Genomic DNA, 20459 nt, shown 5'->3' on the forward strand with positions numbered 1-20459 from the left:
TGTAATCAAGCATACAGCAAGCCTCAGATGTGTAAACCATCTCTGCCTTGACCTCTGTCTCTGCCTCATGGTAGATTTTATCTCATCAAGAATATAAGGCCTTTCCCCATGGCGCAGGTATTAATTCACCATACAATGAATTTTACTAACCTAAGATGACGGCAATAATCCTTGAATAACAGATTTACTATCACAGTTATAGGATACAACTATTCTTTTTTAACAGATAAGGAACTCAAAATAATACCACATCAAAAAATTGGCTGGAAGCTGCCACAGGACAGGGACGCGTGTAGGTTAGATGTTGGGATACCATGGCTTTGAATTCCTACTCTTCAGTCATTCTGGGATTTTTTTCAGTCCTTCCAATTCAAATTAGGAATTTTGTAAGTCTCTTCTAGAAATCTTTCTCAGAAGCAGCAGAAGCTTCTTTTATGTATCAGTTCTCTCTGCCCTCCAATCCAGGCTTGCAATTTGATTATCAATTCTGGGTGGCTCTCAGCCCAGGATCTTGAATAAGTTCCTCATGTTCCAGTTGCTTGCACTCTTTATACAGAGGGATAGATTGAAGCAGACAGTACTCATTTTCATGGTGACCCAGAATAGCTATAGTTACAAGAACACCTTTAATCTCCTGTTCCTGTTTTTGAATTGAATTCAAGTGGGGAGAGATGAAAGGAAGCGTCTCACAAATCTGCTACTACAGCTGGTACTCCTTAGTTTATCGTATGCTAGCTCTAATTCTCTTTGATTCTTCTTAAAATTATTGCTTCTGTTTCTTAATTTGACAACCAGGCATCCATTGCTATTTTTTGACTATGAAAAAACCTCCCCTCCCTCTTTCTTATAGCTACTTCCTCAAGAAAAAACAAACAAACTTACTGCATTATGATATCAATGTATAATTGAACTTCTCCCATTGTAGGTTTTCTTATGCAGCGTACAAACGAGACAATACTTCATTACTTACGGTTCAGGAAAAGACTTACAAAATAAACTGAAGAGTGAAAGAAGGATAAGGGTCATGCTGATATGAAGAGCATCAGTTGCACTGCAGTCCATTTTGGATTTCTTGCAGGAACACACTTGTAATTTCAGTTCTGTGTTATTAGTCAGAGGCGGTTTTCCAGAATCTGTCACTGAGACTGGGATGTTGTAATTGGCCTTTTGCAGGTTTTGAAGCAGGACGACTTGGGCATGAGTATCTGCAAAGGATAAGGTGAGAATTAGCCAAATAGTGGTTGTCTGGAAGGGAAGAGGAATCTGCAAACAATGTCAGACATGGCACAGTTACTTATGGAAATGAAGAAGAAAATGAGAACCCTCTAAGGAAAAGATTAAAGAATTGAATTTGAGGTAAGAGGCAGTACAGAAATTCTCTCATGGGCTGAGAGCTAATTGCAAACTTATTCTAAATCCCACTAAAAGAAAGACTTCTAAGAGCCCCTTTTGTTTAAATACATTATTTGGTCTGCAAATTATTGGCAGAATTTGCCTGTGGAAACTACTAGAGTAATGAAATGCTAAGAGATGTCATCCCCACAGCAACACAAGAGGGAAGAATATACCTGTTTGCCAAAGGCAGAAACTCTTCGTGAAAGGAAATACAGACAAAGCTAGCCAACTGCTTCCCCAGTTTGACTGAGAAGGCAGTGAAGGGAAGTAACGCCTCCTCAAACCCTCAGATCTGCTCCAGCTGAGCAACAGTGGATCTAACAGCTCTTGGTACCCAGGTGAGCGTGCTAACTTTAGGGGTCTAACAGAGTGGTGGTCTGATGTTTGAACAGCACAGAAAATGACTCCTCCACTTGTCCTGCAGGCAGGTACAGACATCACATCCACCTTTAGTTTTTTCTAAGAATGTGAAATGAACTGCTAAAAGATTCAATGGTGACAGAGATAAATAATACATGCTAGAAAACAAATAGAAATCATCTACATTAAAAAGAAATGTAGTACTTCGTGCCCACAATTTGCCATAAGAACCTTCTGCAATTGCACAGCATGTGCTTTGATCCTCTTACGCATAGTGTATGGTCCCAGGGCATTTGGATATTTTATTTGTGAAGAGTTCAAATACTTAAAATCAGGAAGTTTTTCAAGTACATTTTTAAAGCCCATGCCAAACTTTCATGCTGTCCTATAGCAAAGCCTTGTGCATCTCATACAAACAAATTCCATGCCATGAAACATGTAATCTTTACAAAACTATATGTCATTAGCCTATCTTTAATGCAAAGCTAAAAGAGAAAAGTTTGGTCAGCATAATAATAAGAAGAAAAAGGTTCAGATTTTAGGGAAAACACACAGACAGTTATTATGTCCCACCAGGCAGCCAGTCTGAGCAAAACCAGCACAGTGCAAAGCAGCAGCAGCACTGGGTCCATCCTGCAAGACTTTCGTGCACAACTGCTCCTGATTTCACATTATGGGCACCCTCAGGGTGAGCATAGTGGGAAGCGGAGGTGGCAGGACTAAATGCATAAAGAAAAAAAGTCATAGACTTACTGTTAATCTTGGTGATTCTCCACAATTTTTCTGGGCCAGATTGCTTACTCAGTTCAAATTTGAATGGATCTGTGTTGGGATGAAGGTCTTTGTCTGATGCTCCTAGTACCACTACCCTGAGATCTTTTGCATCATCACAAACTTTTGCCAGTGTTGGATAAAGGGAAGGGACATTGTCGTTGACATCCTCCAAGGTGATGTGCAAAGTCCCTGTACCTGTAGCAGGAGGATTACCTATTTGAAAAAACAAGCATATGTTTATTAAATCATCCTTCCGTAAACACTTGATCTTATTTGTACCTGCATGCTTGCAAAAGGAAATATTTTTTATAGTTCTTACCTCTGCTATATGAAAATTATTGTTTTAAAAAACTGACGAGTCACTATTGTAAATTTGTTGCTGTATTTTCCTGATGCAGCCTGTCTGAGTCTCTACAGTGTGGATAACTATGCTAAGGGAACCTCTGGGAGAGGAATATTTTGAAGTTAAAATGAGATTAGGATGTGAATAGATGTCTGCAACAGAATCTGTTCATAAACACATACTGAGAGAAACATAGCAGGAAACATCCCCTAGACAGACAGCATGCTATTAGAAGAATCAAGAACAAGACAAGAGGAAAAACGCCAGTAGAGAGGAATCGATTTGTATAGGAGGGCCCATGAACAGAACAGGACCAGATCATTCCCCAACAGCCCTTGGGACCACAGTTAGTTATGTCAGCAGAAGGGAAACCTGTCAACATGCAACTCTGGGAAATGAGACCTGTTCTTTACCCAGAGCCACCCTGTGTTAGCAGTGGCTTCAAGCTTTCTCAAATTATTTGCCAGCCTGCCCCAGCCCTGACCTGAAGGAACCAGCTCCAGAGGTGAGATGTTGTTTACTCACCGTGGTACCGCTGCAAGCCTTTACGCCAAGGCTGTGACTGACAAACCAGCCCTGGCGCTGGACGTGTTTGTAACGGAGACGTCTGCCCACTGGGAGCCAGCCCGAGACCAGCAGCTCATTTCAGAGAGGGCAGAGAGGAGCTGACAGGTGGTAATAACTTCCAGTCCCTGCCGATGTGTGCCACGGCTGAGCCAGCAACCTGCTGCTTGCAGTCTAAAGCTCAGTATCTTCTGCCAGATCCCTTTGCCATCCCATTTTAACTGATCCCAAAGTTTTCTAAATGCTCATGACTTCCTTCGCCGTGTACCATATGTAATAATTTCCCATTTGAAATGCTGCACTTGTGGGTTGTGTGACTTGTTTTTCTGGTTTAGTACACAAGATCTATGATCTCTGCACTTCCCTCGGCTATAAACCCTGAGCAAGTAGAAAGGATTCAAGAGGTTGCACTTAACCTGTAAAGCACAAGTGCAGTGTGTCACTGCAGTTTTAGGTTTAGCACTGAAAGAGGGACACTTTAGCATAATTACCCTGCCTACAGCAGCCCAATAAACTGGGGAATTATTGCTGCACTGCGAGTGCATCCTAAGGGAGAAGTAAATACCCTGTGGTCTGGATCTGATAAACTACTAGCTGTAGCAGAGTGCAATTAGTCCTTTCAATAAGAAATGTTACTAATGGTGACATTTCATCTGTTTCATGCACACATAAATGCATAACAAAGGCGGAATTTTCACAGTTCTTTAGCTTTTCCCCCCTTCCTCATCTTACACTTTGTCATCAGAAGGGGTAGGGTTGAGTTCTTTTTAATGAAAAAGAAATTATTTTTCACTTTTTATTGGACTAATTGAATTTGCAGAAAGACTCCAATACATTTTTTGTTCTTGATATATTATTAAGTAAAGTCATACGGCAGAATGGATGAAAAGACATTTGAGTATTTGAAATATGATCATAAAAGCCAGCCTTTCATGCACTTAATTAAACTGCTGTCTTTAATTTTGAATGCATTATTTCCACACTGGACTGATAATGTCTTATACACTGCCCTTCTTATCTTTCTCTGAAGTCAGTAATATTAAAATCTGCCTTTTGAAATTAAGAAGCCAACAGCATTATGAATGTACTGTTATTTTGTCAGACACAGATACGGCTACATTTTCTCTGCCATGCTAATGTTTCACTATCTTCGTGTGGCTTGTGGGCCAGTCAACTATTACGTACAAATAGAGAGAAAGGAAATTACTTCTGTCCATTTCAATGACTTATTCTCTGGTTGGTTTTTTCATAACGATTTAAACGAAATCTTTTGGTGTTTTATGAAGACCTCCAAAAGAAAAATAAGCAAATGTCAAGGTCATAAACTGGAGCTTGTTGACACGCACGTCATAAAAAATGCAACAAAAAATGAATCAAGGAAAAATGGTCACAACATATCCATTGGGAATATATGACTTTCATAAATTTGACACTATTATGCCTTTGAAATGCTCCAAAAATCCCATGACCTCCAGACAGCTTTGGTTTTGAAATGAAAGACTACCATAGCATATTAGAATTCTGAAATAAAACTTCTCTTAATTTGTATTGTAAAACCTTGCAGCAGGAAGCATAACTAATGCATAAAGAGCTCTGTCCAACAGCCCTTGGGAGCAGCTTTTCAAAAGAGCTCAGCTCCCATTTTTGTCCCTGAACTGAATTGGCCATTCCTCCTGAGGCTGAACCATTTAAACCTTTAGGTGTCTTTAGCACCACTGGGGATAGAGACAATTTCAAATTCCTGCTAAGGCTCCCACAAGTGGCGTAGCTGTGAATACACTATGACAAACATATGAAAGCAACAGCATTACTCGTGTGTGCAAAAGCTACTAAAACAGAGACTGAAGGGTGGCTAATTTTGTGCTGAAAGAAAGCGACAGCTTGGTATTGAATCCTGACTTCAATAACCTAGGACAAGACTGAGAACCTTAACAAGCAATCTTCAATGAGACTGAAATGTAAGAAAGATCTTTCATGTTAGTTAAGGTTTGTAGGACAGGAACTTTGATCAGCTACACTACAAAAGTACAGATTCATCTTAAAACACCCTGCAATTGGAAATGTATGATAGACTTATCTGAACTGGATCGGGACTGGTAATGTCTTCGTATCCTGGTATTAGACTGCATACAAAGCTTCTAAAAGCAGTCTTCAGTTAGGCAATAGCTACCGCTGCTGTAAGGTGCAAAACCGAAAAATAGACTAACAAAAGTAATTCTATTTCATGAGCCATAGAATATGATGGGGTGTATTGTCTGGGAAGTAGGATATGTAATGCAAGGGACTGATACCAGAAGATGTAGATATTAAATTGGATTTTAGTGCTATCAGCATACATGAATATGGGGCTACCTTTATTTAAAAAAAAAATTCAAAAGAAATATTATAGAAAAAAATACTTTGTATACTTCTGTATACTTGATTTTTAATGAATAGTCATGCAGAATCATATTAGAATTATTAGTGTAAAGTCTTAAATTATAAGCCCTCTGTAGAAACACATGGCCAAGAAATTTGAAAACTGGCATTGAGTTTTGGTCCAAAAAGTTCCTGTAGGAACCATGATGGCATTTAGACATCTAACTACTCAGATGAGACTGCCAAGCAGGTAGTTAGATTCTTAGAAGATACCAATTACGCACAATGATGACCATGGACTATGATGACATTTCTCTTAAGTATCAAGACTTGCATAAAATGGCATGTCTAACAAGCAATCGTATGGTTGAACGGCTGATGATGCATTTAATCTGAGCATAACATTTTTATGGACATGAAGAGCCATTTCATGTTCTGCTTTCTAGTTTTTCTACAGAAATGTGATGCTGTTGTGTACAGATTTCTATTATGGTTGAGCTGTGCTCCGTGAAATTAAAGACAGTATCTGGACCGCTTTGAAACTGAATTAAGACATTCCTAATCAGTGTACATTCAAATATCAACAGCTTTCATTTATTTGAAATGACAGCAAAAGTACAGAGTTAGGAACTGCCGCATAGCAGGTGAGATTCTCTGGTGTCTTGCACAATAAGAAGCCAAATGTCCCTAAACAGTCAGTGAAGGTTGAGGACTTAATTTTTGAGGTATCCAAAGAAAAAAATCATAGTGTGACTGAGGGTTGCCCATACAGCTTCCTATTTTTTTGCATGATGTCAACACACCTGCACTTCTATCTTGCCTCCCTACTGTTAGCATTACAAAAGACTGACAGAAGGATCCACACTGCATGAATAAGCCCACTGTCATGCCTCAGTGTCTCACCACATCTTATGCAGGCACATCTACACAAGTTTTAAAGCAGTCAATGCAGATGCTAAAACTATGTAGCCTCAAATCAGTACTATGAAAATTTTTTTATATTTTTTATCTCAAAGTGTGTCTTTCATGGAGCAATTTGAGTTCATACTTGTTTGGTTTTTTTTTTTCCACTTAATGCTAAGGAAGCATTTTAAGATTTAAAGGATATTATAAACTAAACAAATTTGGTCAGGTAAAAAACCATTTCATTTAATTTCTGAAAACCAACAGGAGAATCTCCAATAAATATTTTCCCTTCTAGTTTGATTCTTTTTTTTTTCAGTTTGACACCAAACCTGACTTGATCTAAAATAAAACAAGTTACACAAGGGAAAACAAGGATTAGCAACCACAAAAAAGTACATTTCCACATGCTATGAAACTGTGCTTTGAATAAATCAGCTGAAAGTCAGTTTCCTTGTAAATAAGATAATTTGTTTAGTGGCACAGCTAAGGAACAAAGCATTGATAATCAACTAACAAGAAAAATGCCAGACACACTAATCAAATAGTGTTAAGGCTGGATGACAATGAGACCGCATGTTTTCACTTATATTTAGAAAGTTCACCTAATGGTATCAAAAGCTAAACACAGGAAATCTTCTCTGTTTAGAACTCTAATGGCTTGTAGCTTGGTCATTACAGCAAAGGAATATTTATGTAAATGCCTTTACATAACAAAATGTAATTAGAAGCAAACATGAAAAAAAGGAATGTAATTTGGACTATTATACTTTTTTTTTTTCCTTCTTTTTTTTTTTTTTTTTTTTTAAGAACATCAGAGAACTTGGGTTCTGGCAATATTTATCAAATTTCCAAAGAATAAAAATCAGCCATTCTAGAGAATCCAGCTGCCACACAGATCCAAGCCACAGTATTGCTGGAAGCCAGAATAGTTTTTAGGCAGAATGGAGCATTTCACATGCTCATTATGAAGGGTGAAGAGACTTCTGTACTCATTTCTTCTTATTAAATTAAGCTTCCAGCACCATCAAATTAATACATATTATCTATGCCCTTGTATGCCACGATGCAGAAATTACAAGGCCATTTAATTCCTAGAGCAAGCAACAGAGTATCCATTGCCATATAGATTTCCTCTCAAGCTGACAGAGTGGAAATTAATTTATTCTAGATTTTACTACAATATTTATGGCTTACCATTTAGCAGCAGTTTTTAATCCACTTGCACTATCACTTATGTAACTCAGAAAGCTCAACTCCATTTTTTTTTTCCCTTCTACTTTTTTGCTGGCTACCAAAGTTTCACAGGTATGAAATAAGTGAGCAATTACACCAAGAACAATTTTTCTTCATATTCGAGTGGGGGAAAAAAAGCCTTTGAGAATGTGGGTTTGCTAATTTCTGGCACAATTACCTTTCCTCTGAACCATCACGAATAACGCCTTATCTCTTACAACTTCTATAAACTACATTTGAATCATAGTCATCTCGAGGTCAATGGGAAACCGCAGCGGTGCCTACAGAATTTCCATCACTGGGCTCCCACGTAACCAACCATGAAATGTAGCACTGCCTAAGATTTCTCTGTGGATATGGACTTTTCACCAATTTCTCTCTTTTCAGCTTCATATTTGCCTGAAGGAGAATACAGCAAGAAAGGAAGAGAATAAAGAATGATGAGAGCATTGAAGAAGTTCCCCAATTGTTTGAAGGAGCTGTGCAGCCAGAGCGTGCGGTACGCGGGCAGGCTAAGTAACATGTTCTCTCCTTAAATTGCTCTACTGCAAATATGAACGGTGAGAAATCGTGCTTCATGCTTTCTAATGATACTGCTATGAAAATCAAACAAATTTCTGTCTCCTCCCTCATGTTTTGTTTTTTTTTTTTTCCCCTCCATATGCTGTTTTTCTAATGAGAAAATGTGTGCACACCAGGTGATTTGGCAGCAGGTACCTCACTGCGGGCACAGATCCCATCCAGACAGGCATGTTCCGTTACATTTGGTGTTCAGGCTGAACTCTATTAATGCTTCAACCAAAGTAAATGGAACCAGTAGAGTGGGAAGATACCAAGATCTGGGTGTGCTGCTCAGAATCTGACATGTTTGAAAACTAGTCTCATAAATGCTATATGCTGACATTTGGTATAAAAGAGGTCCCAAATTTCCCATCAGTGGAAATTTCCTGTGCATTTTCTGTATGTGTTGGCATACAGATATTTTTCAAAATTTATAAAATAGTCTTTAAAATCCTTCATTCATTCACTCAAATAATATATGCAGATCCTATTTTTGAGTAATTACATTTCAAGAGAGCACAGCTCTTTCAGCATATCAAATCACTACTGACATATGCCATCCGTCTTAAATACTGTTTTCAGCATCCTAATTTCTTTTTCTAATCATGAGTCTGTGATGACAAATTAAAACAATATTTTGTGTGCAATTCATATTTTACAAAATTTAAAATGGCAAGAAAAGGATGAGCATTCAATTTATTTTCTCTTCTCAATTAATACAGCAATTAAGATAAGGGGTATAAAACTGGCTTAATTGGGTTGCCATGGCAACTAATTGTCTGATTTCTTCAAAAATAGCATGTTTTAGGTGGAATCAGTCTGTGGTAATTTAATTATGTACATCATGAAGCAAGAAGACAGGTTAGATACATGTAAGGAAAACTTTTGGATGAAAATTGTTCCACATCTCTGTTACTCCAATTTTTCTCCAGACGTTGTCTGTTACTGTTCATTACACATAGCACAGAATGATAATTTTTCTTTTTAATGATTAGGAGTAACGAGACTTGCAAAAGAAAAGAGATTCGGAACTGCTTACATGTATTTCAGCTGGTCCTTGGAAACACGGCAAAAAGGGAAACTAGACCTGACTCACTTCTTCCTCATTTCGCTTTGCATGTGCAGCAGGGAAGCTGAAATCGTGCCACTCAGCCAGCTAATTTATACATGTGCAACTGGCTACAGTCATAGAAGCAATATCCAAGTTGTTTTTTTTCTTTTTTTTTCTTTTTTTTTTTTTTTTTAAACTGGCTAGTGTAGCTCAAGGCAAACACTGAAATCACACCAATCTCAAATCACACCTTTTTACAGTCCTCCATATCTCTTAACCTTTACCGTGCTCAAACACATCTACCCCATTAAATAGAGGTTACTGCTCCTGAAACTTGTTTCCTGCAGCTCAACCCTCCTGTTGGACATCCTGCCTGTGGCCGTGGAGGGCTGCCATGCAAACGCTTACAATGCAAACCACCTTCAGAAAAGAAAATGGTTGTTTTCACCCATGCAGTACTGCTGCAAGAAACAGCGCTTGCTGTGATTTAGTGCGTTTACAGCTACATCAGTTAAACTTCTGAACTCTTAACTCCATCTCTGAGTATCTCTAACACCGGGAAGAGGTGCCACATGTTCAATGACATTATCCTCCTCTATGTTTAACGTAGCAGAACTTACACACAACGAGGACGTTAACTAGGGTCTCATGCCCCTCTGCAATAACATAAGTGGTTATTGCACAACTAAGGTAAATCCACATACATTTTATTATCATCCCTCTTAATGGAAAGGGAGAGAGCAATTTTAGATTTTTTAGATTTTATACATTGTCCAGATATTTTTTTAGCTTCACCTCCAAAATGTGCATATTTTTATCCTCCCTTACTTTTTCTAAATTGTGACTCAAACTCCCAGAATACAGGTGAAAAAAAGACCATTCCTGGAGAGTTTTTAGCATGACTGACCTTATGAGAAAAACATACAGGTATTCTGCTTTACGATAGTCATCCCAAATACTCCACTGTATAATAAAACGGTCACACAGCAAATTTGCAATGTCTGCTCCAAGTAGATTTCTCAAACTCAAACGATTTCTTGTCAGTATTTAACACGTGTGTGTTTTACAGATATACTCCCAATAATTGCACTGTATGCTTGTGATATTGCATTGGTTTTAGTGATTAGGATGCTAAATTCCAGAAATAAAATGATCACCATTATTGGCACTTTTGTTAATTGAATGCAACCTCTGATGTTTTCCAAATTTGCATAAACCTGACTTTGCCCCATTATGAGCTCATTCTCAGATTAAACACAGCTCATGACACTTCAATGTGTTAACTCTGCTTCATGGTATTTCCTACCAGTGTTTAATTTCTTCTTTAATTGACCAGAGACTCTATGTCCACACAAGTCTTTAATAAAAAGATTTCAAATTCTAAAGACACTACCTTGACCTTTACTGGAATCAAAAGTACACAGAAAATTAGGATATTAATTTCAAAAAGTCCTTTTTAAAGTGAAATTTCTCCCAATAAAAGGTCAAACCTTATTATCTATAAAATTAACACTGTGTCAATCAAATTTGCTCTTACACATTGTTTCAATTATGTTTGGGAAGGTACAGGAACTGTTTAGATCACAACATAATTCATGCTTAGCTACCTTTCTCTGCAGTTAATTTGATAATGCTCAAAAATAATATCATAAAGTTCAAAAAGAAAATCATGAACAACTAAATCATTTCCTGCAGTGGAATGACTCCATTTTCTACGTTCCATTCACGGTTACTGTCCTACTGGTAAAGAACAGGTTTGTGATTTACTGACAAAAGAGAACGATGTGATAGATTTATACAAAGAACTACAAAGCATGAAGCTCCTGGTTTCACTTCTGACAGAAATCATCAGCATTTTACAAATAAGAAAAATGCCCAGGCACTTGTCCCCTGTGCTGAAGCGTGATAACACGAAGCCGGTGCGGGCTGAGTCCAATGACAGATTCCCTGCTGACATCAGGGACAGGGTATGGGAAAAAGTCTCACTGAGAGTTTTGTTTCCAGCTGTCTCCACTCTTCACCCAAGATGGCACACGAACGTAAGGTCATTTTAAAAAGAGGCGATCATCGAATATGGTGGGGCAACAGTAACTATATAAACTCTATATGCTATGAATACTAATATAAAACAATGTTTATTTACTGTTTTAATGTATGTCTAAGGTCCTTTAGCAAGGTCTGAGGTCCAGGGGTCTATCTGATTTTTGAACCTCACCTTATCAGAAATACTGTTCCAGATCAGCGCACAACTCTCAGACACCTGTGTACAGTGAGCGTCATGTTTGCAATCCCTGATACCGCCAATTAACGTTAACACTGCTCAGGCTCCTGCTGGACTGGCAGGAACTGAACTTGGGGGAAGATGGATCGGGCTGCAGCCCTCTGACTGGGCTGGCTGGTCTGTGTGGTGCTGGGCCTGGACTGGGGTGCTCTGTGTTACCCCTGGAGCTGTGCTGGGTACCAGCTCACACTGCTGTACTGGGCACTGGACGTTACCTGAGCTCTTCTGTTTCCCCAGATAAGGACAGGAAAGTCTGTGGCACTCAGACTGCCTCAGTGCATGTGCCAACACATCTCGGATTTGACTTAGAGATAAGATGACAGGCCAAAGGAAATGATAACCTACACTGAATGCTTTTGAAAAAAGTATCTCTAAGGATGGGTTGGTTTTTTTTCCTCTCCTTCCTTTTCACCCCAGGTCTATTAGCCCAAGCAAATAACTTGCTCTATTGGAAACGCCTCTGAATTTTCAATTTACCGCCTTTCTCCTTTGGCAATTGTTAATCCTGCCTTTGGCTGTCCTCTCACATAAAGTCCCACCATATTCACTGGAATTAGCCAGGCTGCGCTTACTGACCTGAAGAAAGAGGTTTGCAGTTTGTGGACAACGCTGTTTTAAAGGGAATGCACACAGTTATGTTCAATCTGCGTTTTTTTCCTTTTTAAGTTAACATAACCTTCTTTAAAAGTCCTGAAATAATTCTGTATCCACTTCATATTATCCTACCACACTCTGGCTTGTCATCTCATGTAATATCCCTTTCCAAGGTGGACATTAGCTATAGTGGCTGGAAAAATGAAGTGGGTTTCACAGCTTTGCTAGTTAGCATTATCAATAGCCTGGAAATGAGTTGGGGAACACTGTCCAGGGATATTGTCAGTCCCAGTCATAACCGCAGGGGACAAGGCAGACCCCGAAGCCCACCCAGCTCCCCAGCCGGCCCCAGGACCAGGTGTGACCAGAGGCAAGTAACTGGGTATGGTTGAGGGTGCGGCTCCAGAGGAGCTCCTGCCCCTCTCAGCTCCCACAAATTCCACTCTGACAGGTACAGACCAGCAGATAATTTCTCTAGTTACCAACATGCCTCTAAGTCTAACGTGTTCCACAAGCTGTTTGGTAATTAATCCAGCGGTGATACAGACCACAAGGTTAACACCAGCGATTTAAGCTCTGCTATTTATCGCCACTTCCATGTGTGGCTGAGCTCCATACAGTGAGGCGGTACGATACTCCTGAATGATCATTATTAACACCTTAGCATGACAGTACTAAACGCACACATGTGGTTTCTGATGACTTCATTCAGAGAAGTCAATAATGCTGGAGCAGATTAGCTCCCGTGCTAACCGTACTGCAGAGTCACAAACAAACAGGAACAGCTGCGGGGGCTGGATGCTGACCCAGTACCCAGATGCACAGGATTCCTTTTCTCTAACCCACGTTAAATACCTTCTCTTGCTCTGCTGTTCAGTGCAGAGGCTTTTCCCTTCTCTTGGTTTTCCAGAATGGAAAAAATTCTGAAAATTAAGATGGGTTACCCAGCAGTGAGCTTCTTGGCTTAGAACAGATAAGCGATGCGTGTTACTGCCCTAAGCGCAACACAGAGGTACACCCAAAAATCCACTGTCATCCAGACTAGTTTCCACAGTTGGAAATATTCAGCTTCTTGTTACTTCTATTCTCTTTGAGGATATTTGACTTCATGATTAAAACATATACAACTTTGTCCTTTTGATAATCCCTCAATGATATTATCCTGACTTTTTACTTTCATTGCAAGATGACATTTCCCAGTGTTACCAGATTTTAAGATGCATTTAAAAAATCTTTATCCAATAGCAAGTAAAAGACAGAAATAAGTTCAGTGCTGCACTTTTCCATGGAAATTTACTAAGAAAAATATGTATATGAATATATAAGTAAATCATCATCTCAGCAGAATTTTTTTTCCTTTATACTTAAGGCGATATTTTCTTTTTCCTGTCAGGCCCTGCAAATGTTCCCTGAATCATGTGGTTACAAAAATGTAGAATTACTCTCCTAAAAAGAACGTTTTACAATTCATCACCAGGGCTAAACCAGCTGCAGCTGTGAAAAAGCGTTAGCATATTAGCTGTTATATGACAGACAAATCTTTTATTTATTTTGTGCCTTTAGCTCTGGAGATTTGGAATGTTCAGGATTTTCTCTTTCTTTCTCTGCTCCAAAGTCACTCACTGAATTTTCACTAGATAGTTTAATGTTGATTATATCTGGCAGAAGGAACTTTAATCCACACAATATGTAAAAAATATTGCATTTTAACAAGGGTTTTAACATGTTTTTATTGTCACTGTCATTGTATTGAACAGAATAGAATTCAGCATATCAGGGATGAGTTGTTATTGGTATTTAGGTGCCTTAGGCTTACTAACTGCTCAAATTTTATAAAGAAATTAACTCTGATAAAGATGATTTATTACTTTACAAGAATGTTCATGGACTATTTGCCTCTAGCATTAAGATCTTAGTGTAGGAATAAATGTGTGAGACTTAACCATAAATCAAAGCTGTTCTAAGTTTGAAGTTTTAAGTTAATTCCTCTATTTTCTGTTTCTCATGAGGATCTAACACTTTTAGGTGGCCACCTAACAAAGTGCTGAAGCACATATTTAACTTCACACATGCACCTTTCTGAACAGAAGACCTCACACAGGGAAAAAAGTCATATACGTTAATGAACAATCCATATTCACTGCTGTAATGTGATTCCATGCTACTCACCACTGTCTATTGCTAGAAAGAGAGCAGTGTACTTGTTATCCTGAACATAAGGAGATTCCCGGTCCAGGATCGCAGTAGTGACAATGGTACCGTTGGTGGGGTTAATTTCTAGCCAGCCTGCTGGGTCCTTGTAAACCGAATACCTAAATAAAAAATATAGAAGTTGTTAACAAATGATATATCTACATAAAAACATTGCATTACTACAAAATATGGGTTATTCAAGTTATTTTGGGTGAGGCTGGAAATGGACTATGGATTCATTAGGTCTAACAAGAGCTGGTTATATGCAGACCTGGTTGCATACATTTGTCTGTGTTCTGTAGTTTCCTGCTTCTGATGATTTCAAATGGATGCTCGGCATCTTGAAACAATTCAACCACATACATATTGTTTAAACGGGGATTTGAAAATGCTGTCTGACAAGACTCCTCAAAACAAAATTCACAGAATCACAGAATGGGTTGGGTTGGAAGGAACATTAAAGATCATCAAGTTCCAACCCCCTGCCACAGGCAGGGACACCTTCCATTAGCCCAGGTTGCCCAAAGCCTCCTCCAGTCTGGCCTTGAACCCCTTGTTATGTTGGGGGCTCCAGAGCTGAACACCCTACTGCAGGTGAGGTCTCACGAGAGCAGAGCAGAGGGGCAGAATCACCTCTCTCGACCTGCTGGTCATGCTGCTTTTGATGCAGCCCAGGGTATGGTTGGCTTTCACTTTCATTTTTATGCTTACTTTGCATTAATTGGCACAAATATTTAAACCCTGATACTAATGATATGTAGAAAGATTATGGAGTTCATGCACTGAGAACTGCCCTGCTTGAGTGAAGTAATAAACACGATTAGGGCTGATTCTATACACAGTTAAATACATTAAGTAATATAACAACACAGAGCTGAATTAACTGGTACCAATTCCCTCTCCAATTAAATGTGTTAATATTTTAAACCAAAACTCAAATCATATAATCAATACTTAGTATAATAACCTGTTTATCTTTTTTGTAGTGAATTGTTATAGGTCATAAACAGCCATACAACCTTCCATAGACATTCCAAATGATAAATAATTGACATGAAACCTCTTATTGCTTAGTGAGCATCTGCCTCACCAGTGCCTCATAGTGGCATTCATCTGAAAGGGGTCCTCTGTGATAATGCTGCAAAAAACAATTTATCAGTGCAAAGTGCAGAGGGAATAATAAAAAATAACAGATTGTTAGGGGTGTAAAAAAAAAAAAGTAAGGAAATTAAATAAAATGATGGTTGCTAGGAGAGGAAATAATAAATTGCAGGCCAACAAAGAAAGACATGGTCAGCAACACAGACATCTTTTCCCAGCCCACAGATCAGGCATCCATTGTAACAGGGTTAGCTGGAGGCAGGCAAGGCTTGAATATACGCCTGAGAAAGCACAGGGCTCCAGAACTCGCATGAATTTGCCATGTGGCCCACAGGTTATTTAAATAAACTATTCCATAGATTGACATGATACTTCAAAGATCAAGAAAGTGCTTTTAATTCAAAAGAATGATAGTCCAAAGAAAAAATATTGTTTGAAAAAACGAAATAACATGTAGCAGAAAACTTTCTCATCAGAGAAATACCTCTCACCAAAAACCTCATCATTTGCCTCAAAATTTCTTTGATGTGTCTCCAGGGGAAGTGATATCATCCTACAGAAGATGAACATGGCTAATTTCAGAGGTGCTAACACTGTCCACATGACTGCTTTTCTTTACCAAGACTTTGCTTCAGGCTTGAAAAATACAACCTCCTCAGGGCTGCCGAACCAGCTTGACTTTGCCATGGCACATAGGAACACACTGGTGTTCCATGTTTTTATGAGCCATTATTCTGACAAAATAAATTAAAGGACAAACTTGGAAACCAGAACCTTCTGGAATTTATGAGAAAAAAGACGCAAACACTGAAAACACTTGGCTTGTTCATGCTCCCACAAAAGTCACTCAGAGTTTGACCACTGGCTTCCCCAGGAGCAGAAATTATCCCTCTGGGAATATGTGGAAAAGAATCAAAGGCAAATGCTAGGGCACAGTGAGACATTCCATCAACCCATGTCTTTCCACTTAATAACCATTTAAACATTAATCAATACCTGAGCTTTATCTCCCGTAAAAATGAATTACTAGAATAGTAACAATGCCGATCATTATTTCATTTCACTTCTTTGTTTCATAAAAATGAGTTATTAGAATAGTAACAATGCAGATCATTATTTCATTTCACTTCTTTGTTTCTTTTTTATTGTTGTTTTTATAACTTTGCAACAAAGGTATGCACAAAAATATGAAACAAGGGCAGCCTAAACAATTCCTACTCTATTGTAAAACTGCAAATTCTCAATTAACCCCAAAACAATTTAAGAAGATTCAACACTTCTAAAGTAATGAGAATTTAAAATGGATTGTATTATCTTCCTGGATTGCTCTACAAAGTACTGTTGGCTGTACAAATAAAAAACCTGAATTGTATAACCTGTGATTTGGCACACGATATTGTGAAAGTAGTACTTTGTCTTTCCCACCACATTTTTTACTTATTGTAAGAGTATATTGCAGTACAGTTAAGATGACTGTTCTTTGTTCCTTTTTCTGAGGGCTCTGCTAGGAATAGGTTTAGAATAGAGTCATTAAGAAAAGCACTATAAAAAATAGATGTACAGAATACAAAGTTTCACTTCATAGTTTTGACTTTATTGGGACCTGCTGATTGCACAGCAGTTTTGAAAGTCAGACCATTTTTTTAGGTGGTTAAACATGAACTTATGTGCCTGCATGTACATAGTTAGTTTTGAAAATCATAAGTACATTGGTACACCTGTGTGGATGTATACAGAACTGTGTTCTCTGGTGTGCCAATTACTGTTTCTTTTGGACTTTCACTATTTTGCAGTAGTGAAATTTAGTGCTGCTTTGGGAGTTTCTTTATTTCATTGGGGTTTTTTTTTTGTTTGTTTTTTGTTTTTTTTGTTTTGTTTTTTTTTTTTTTTGGGGGGGGAGGTTAATTTTTACACCATGCCAACAGCTTACAGTTCCCAAGGGCTTATATGCCAACAAGGGATGGGCAGGTGGGTGTAACCTATTTTGGTTGTGACCTCCTTGCAGTCGGTTCATGCCCTTGCACTATCTATCTATAAAGCAGGTATTGCAAAAGAAGCAGAAAAACCAATTCCCTTAGACTGGAAATTTTCTGCTGCAAAGTATACACCCAAAAAATAGACCCACACACAGATGCAGAGAGGCTAAAGATGCAGAACAAGAGAAACACAAATAAAAACACACCCTTGCCCAATTTGGTGCAGAACTAAAATAAAATGGCAAATATATGGAAATAATTTAAAATGTATAAATGGCATCATCTTCTTCCTGTAAACCAGGAAAACAATTCAGAGAACACCTCCGGGGGTTGCTAGCAAAGGGGCATGGTGCCAGCGGCTGGCAGCTTGATTAGCACAGAAGATGGTTGCACAGAACAGTGGTGATGATATGGACACAGAAATCTAACCAGAGCCACAACCTTGCGCTAGCCACAAAAAGAGTTTCAGAGCCGACGGTGCAACAGCCCGGGGCATCAGAGGAGAGCAGCCAGGCATCTCGCACGCACTCAAGTGCTGCTCTTGGCAACGACTCCCAGAGCGTGGGAGCTGCCAGACTTCTCCGTGCGGAGTCAGGGGTCTTGGCTCTTGTGCTTTAACAGAAAGGGAAGGACGGCAAAATGAAGCCGTGCCAAACCTGCGCTGAATGACACACCTGCGCGAGCTGGAGGTGCCGCAGTGGCAGGAGTGAAGGTGAGCGATCCAGACAGGCTGGTCAGGGCGGCGGTTTTCAGCCTTGTGCCATCTGGACACTGTTCAAGTCACGTCGTACGGAGACTGTATGGCCAGAAAGACGCGACAGAGAAGAAGTGGTGCAGTGGCACTGGCCCTGTGAAATGTCTCTGTGATCCTGCAGCTGGGCTTTGCTATGATAATGCAGAACAGGGCGAGAGACTGCAGGCAGCAAGTTGACACTGTGGTGACTAGTGACCGAGGCTGGTCTGGCTGAATCAGGACTTGGAGAAATTGGGCTTTGGGTCCTGGTTCTGTCACATTGGAATCAGGGAAGCCCTTCAATTCACGCTGTGCCCCCAACTCAGCTTTAAAATGGTGAAGTTCTATTTCTGCCTTGAAAAGGTGTTACCAGGACAAAGTCTGTAAATCACTGCAAAAGGACCGAGAACGCAGAGCAATGAGAGACACTAGAAGTACTGAGACAGAACAGAACAGAATAATTTGAATAGCTTTCTGAAGATGCAGAAAGATATTTACTGGCATTTTCAAATGGTATAGTTGCTCATCTCCTTAATTTTTTTTAAATGTTTAAAATACAGTTAAGCTCAGATGAGTTAAAATTCCTATTCTCTGTTATAAAAATACATATAGAGAGAGATATAGACACTTACTGGGCTTGGGTGAAACTGAAAGTGGGGAAATATTGATAGCAACCATTTTCATACTCTTTCAGCCCGACTGGCTGGAGTCAGTATCAGAAGTATAACAAAGCTTATTCATATATTACATTTCCAAATCATATTTGCTGCTTTTATGGATCATGGTCCCTCTGACATAAATGAAAAAATACCAGTTGAATAGACCCAATATTTCACCTAAGCAGTATAGCTACACATTTGTATTTGAATGAAAAGCATTCATACTATCCACATTTCTGAATCCATATCAGTTCATCTACAATGAGGTAACGTATCGAAGTTACCATATCTGTCTTTCTCCTGCTGGGACCATACCATATAATGACAGTCTCTGAAATTTTTCTATGTGCTGTTCAGCGTTCTATGTTCTATGTTCAGCTCAGCGTGAGAGCTCCTTTTTGCTTCTGAATGAAAAAATCTCTAAATACAGACATTATGTAATCTTTAAATCAAGCCAATGTGAATTTAATCTCATTATATCAAGTCCATCTGAAAAATCAAGAGCGACTACCTCTGGAAAAAGATTCACAGGTATCTGGGAGAGACCGGTGTAGCCATCGCAGTATATATATACACGTGCCTATGTAAACAACGGTGGTTGTAAGAGAAAAACAAAAAAACTTCCCAAAATATAAGTGTAACATTAAAACTCTGGATTAAAACTGCATTGTGCTTCATATGCTTTGTGTAGGGATGACATAATGTAGAGATCAACCTGCTTCCCACCATGCTCCATCTTTTCCACGGTGCTGTCATTACCTTTTCCCTGCACTAATTACGGCAGCATATGGCACCAGAAAGAGTGGAAAGGAAACTCTATTGCAACGCAGCAATTCTCCAGCTGAAATATACTGCAGACTCATTAATGATGACACACCACAAGTTTTCTGCTATTCAGTTATATGATAACAAAGGTATTCCTGCTCCCATACTGGTTTAGGTTATAAGCTTTGGGAGAGCAACTTACACTTCATGTATGTATATTCACAGCCTTGCACAGCTGCGTCTCTAACCGCTAACCCAGGCTGAAATAAAACAATAGTAATTTTCTAACATATATTACAACTAATGTTCTCTAACTATACTGACATTTGATTCTGTAAAGATATTTTTTATGCAAGTTGCAGGCTTGTTTTTTTTATTTTAAAATGTGTCAGTAAAGCCATTGGAAGAATGTCTTTGGAGCAGTTATATGGGTTTTCACTTTTTTCAGATACTGAAAAACAATGTTGATGAATAAAATATGTTAACTTCAAGGTGCAAGTAAATACACAGGTTTTCTTTCCATTTTATACCCAGATATAAAGCTACTGCCTCAAATCTTCTGCTGCAGCCCCTAAACACCATGTTGTACAGGTCAGGAACACATGACCCACG

The 20459-nt window shown here is 38.9% G+C and overlaps 1 protein-coding gene across 1 annotated transcript in view; it reads right to left on the reverse strand.

Annotated features, from left to right (window-relative positions):
- Positions 1-970: 970 nt before the first annotated feature.
- The window catches only part of CDH13 (cadherin 13), a gene marked incomplete at its 3' end in the record, with an annotated part of 251098 nt that continues 231609 nt past the window's right edge, over positions 971-20459 (reverse strand). The window contains exons 9-11 of the mRNA XM_010081843.1: positions 14590-14732; positions 2509-2742; positions 971-1205 (exon numbers count right to left, since the gene is read on the reverse strand). Coding sequence (XP_010080145.1) covers positions 971-1205; positions 2509-2742; positions 14590-14732 — 612 coding nt within the window. The remainder of the gene's footprint in view (positions 1206-2508; positions 2743-14589; positions 14733-20459) is intronic.

Source organism: Pterocles gutturalis, unplaced genomic scaffold, assembly GCF_000699245.1.
Source record: "Pterocles gutturalis isolate BGI_N339 unplaced genomic scaffold, ASM69924v1 scaffold1199, whole genome shotgun sequence".
NCBI classification, from domain to species: Eukaryota; Metazoa; Chordata; class Aves; order Pterocliformes; family Pteroclidae; genus Pterocles; species Pterocles gutturalis.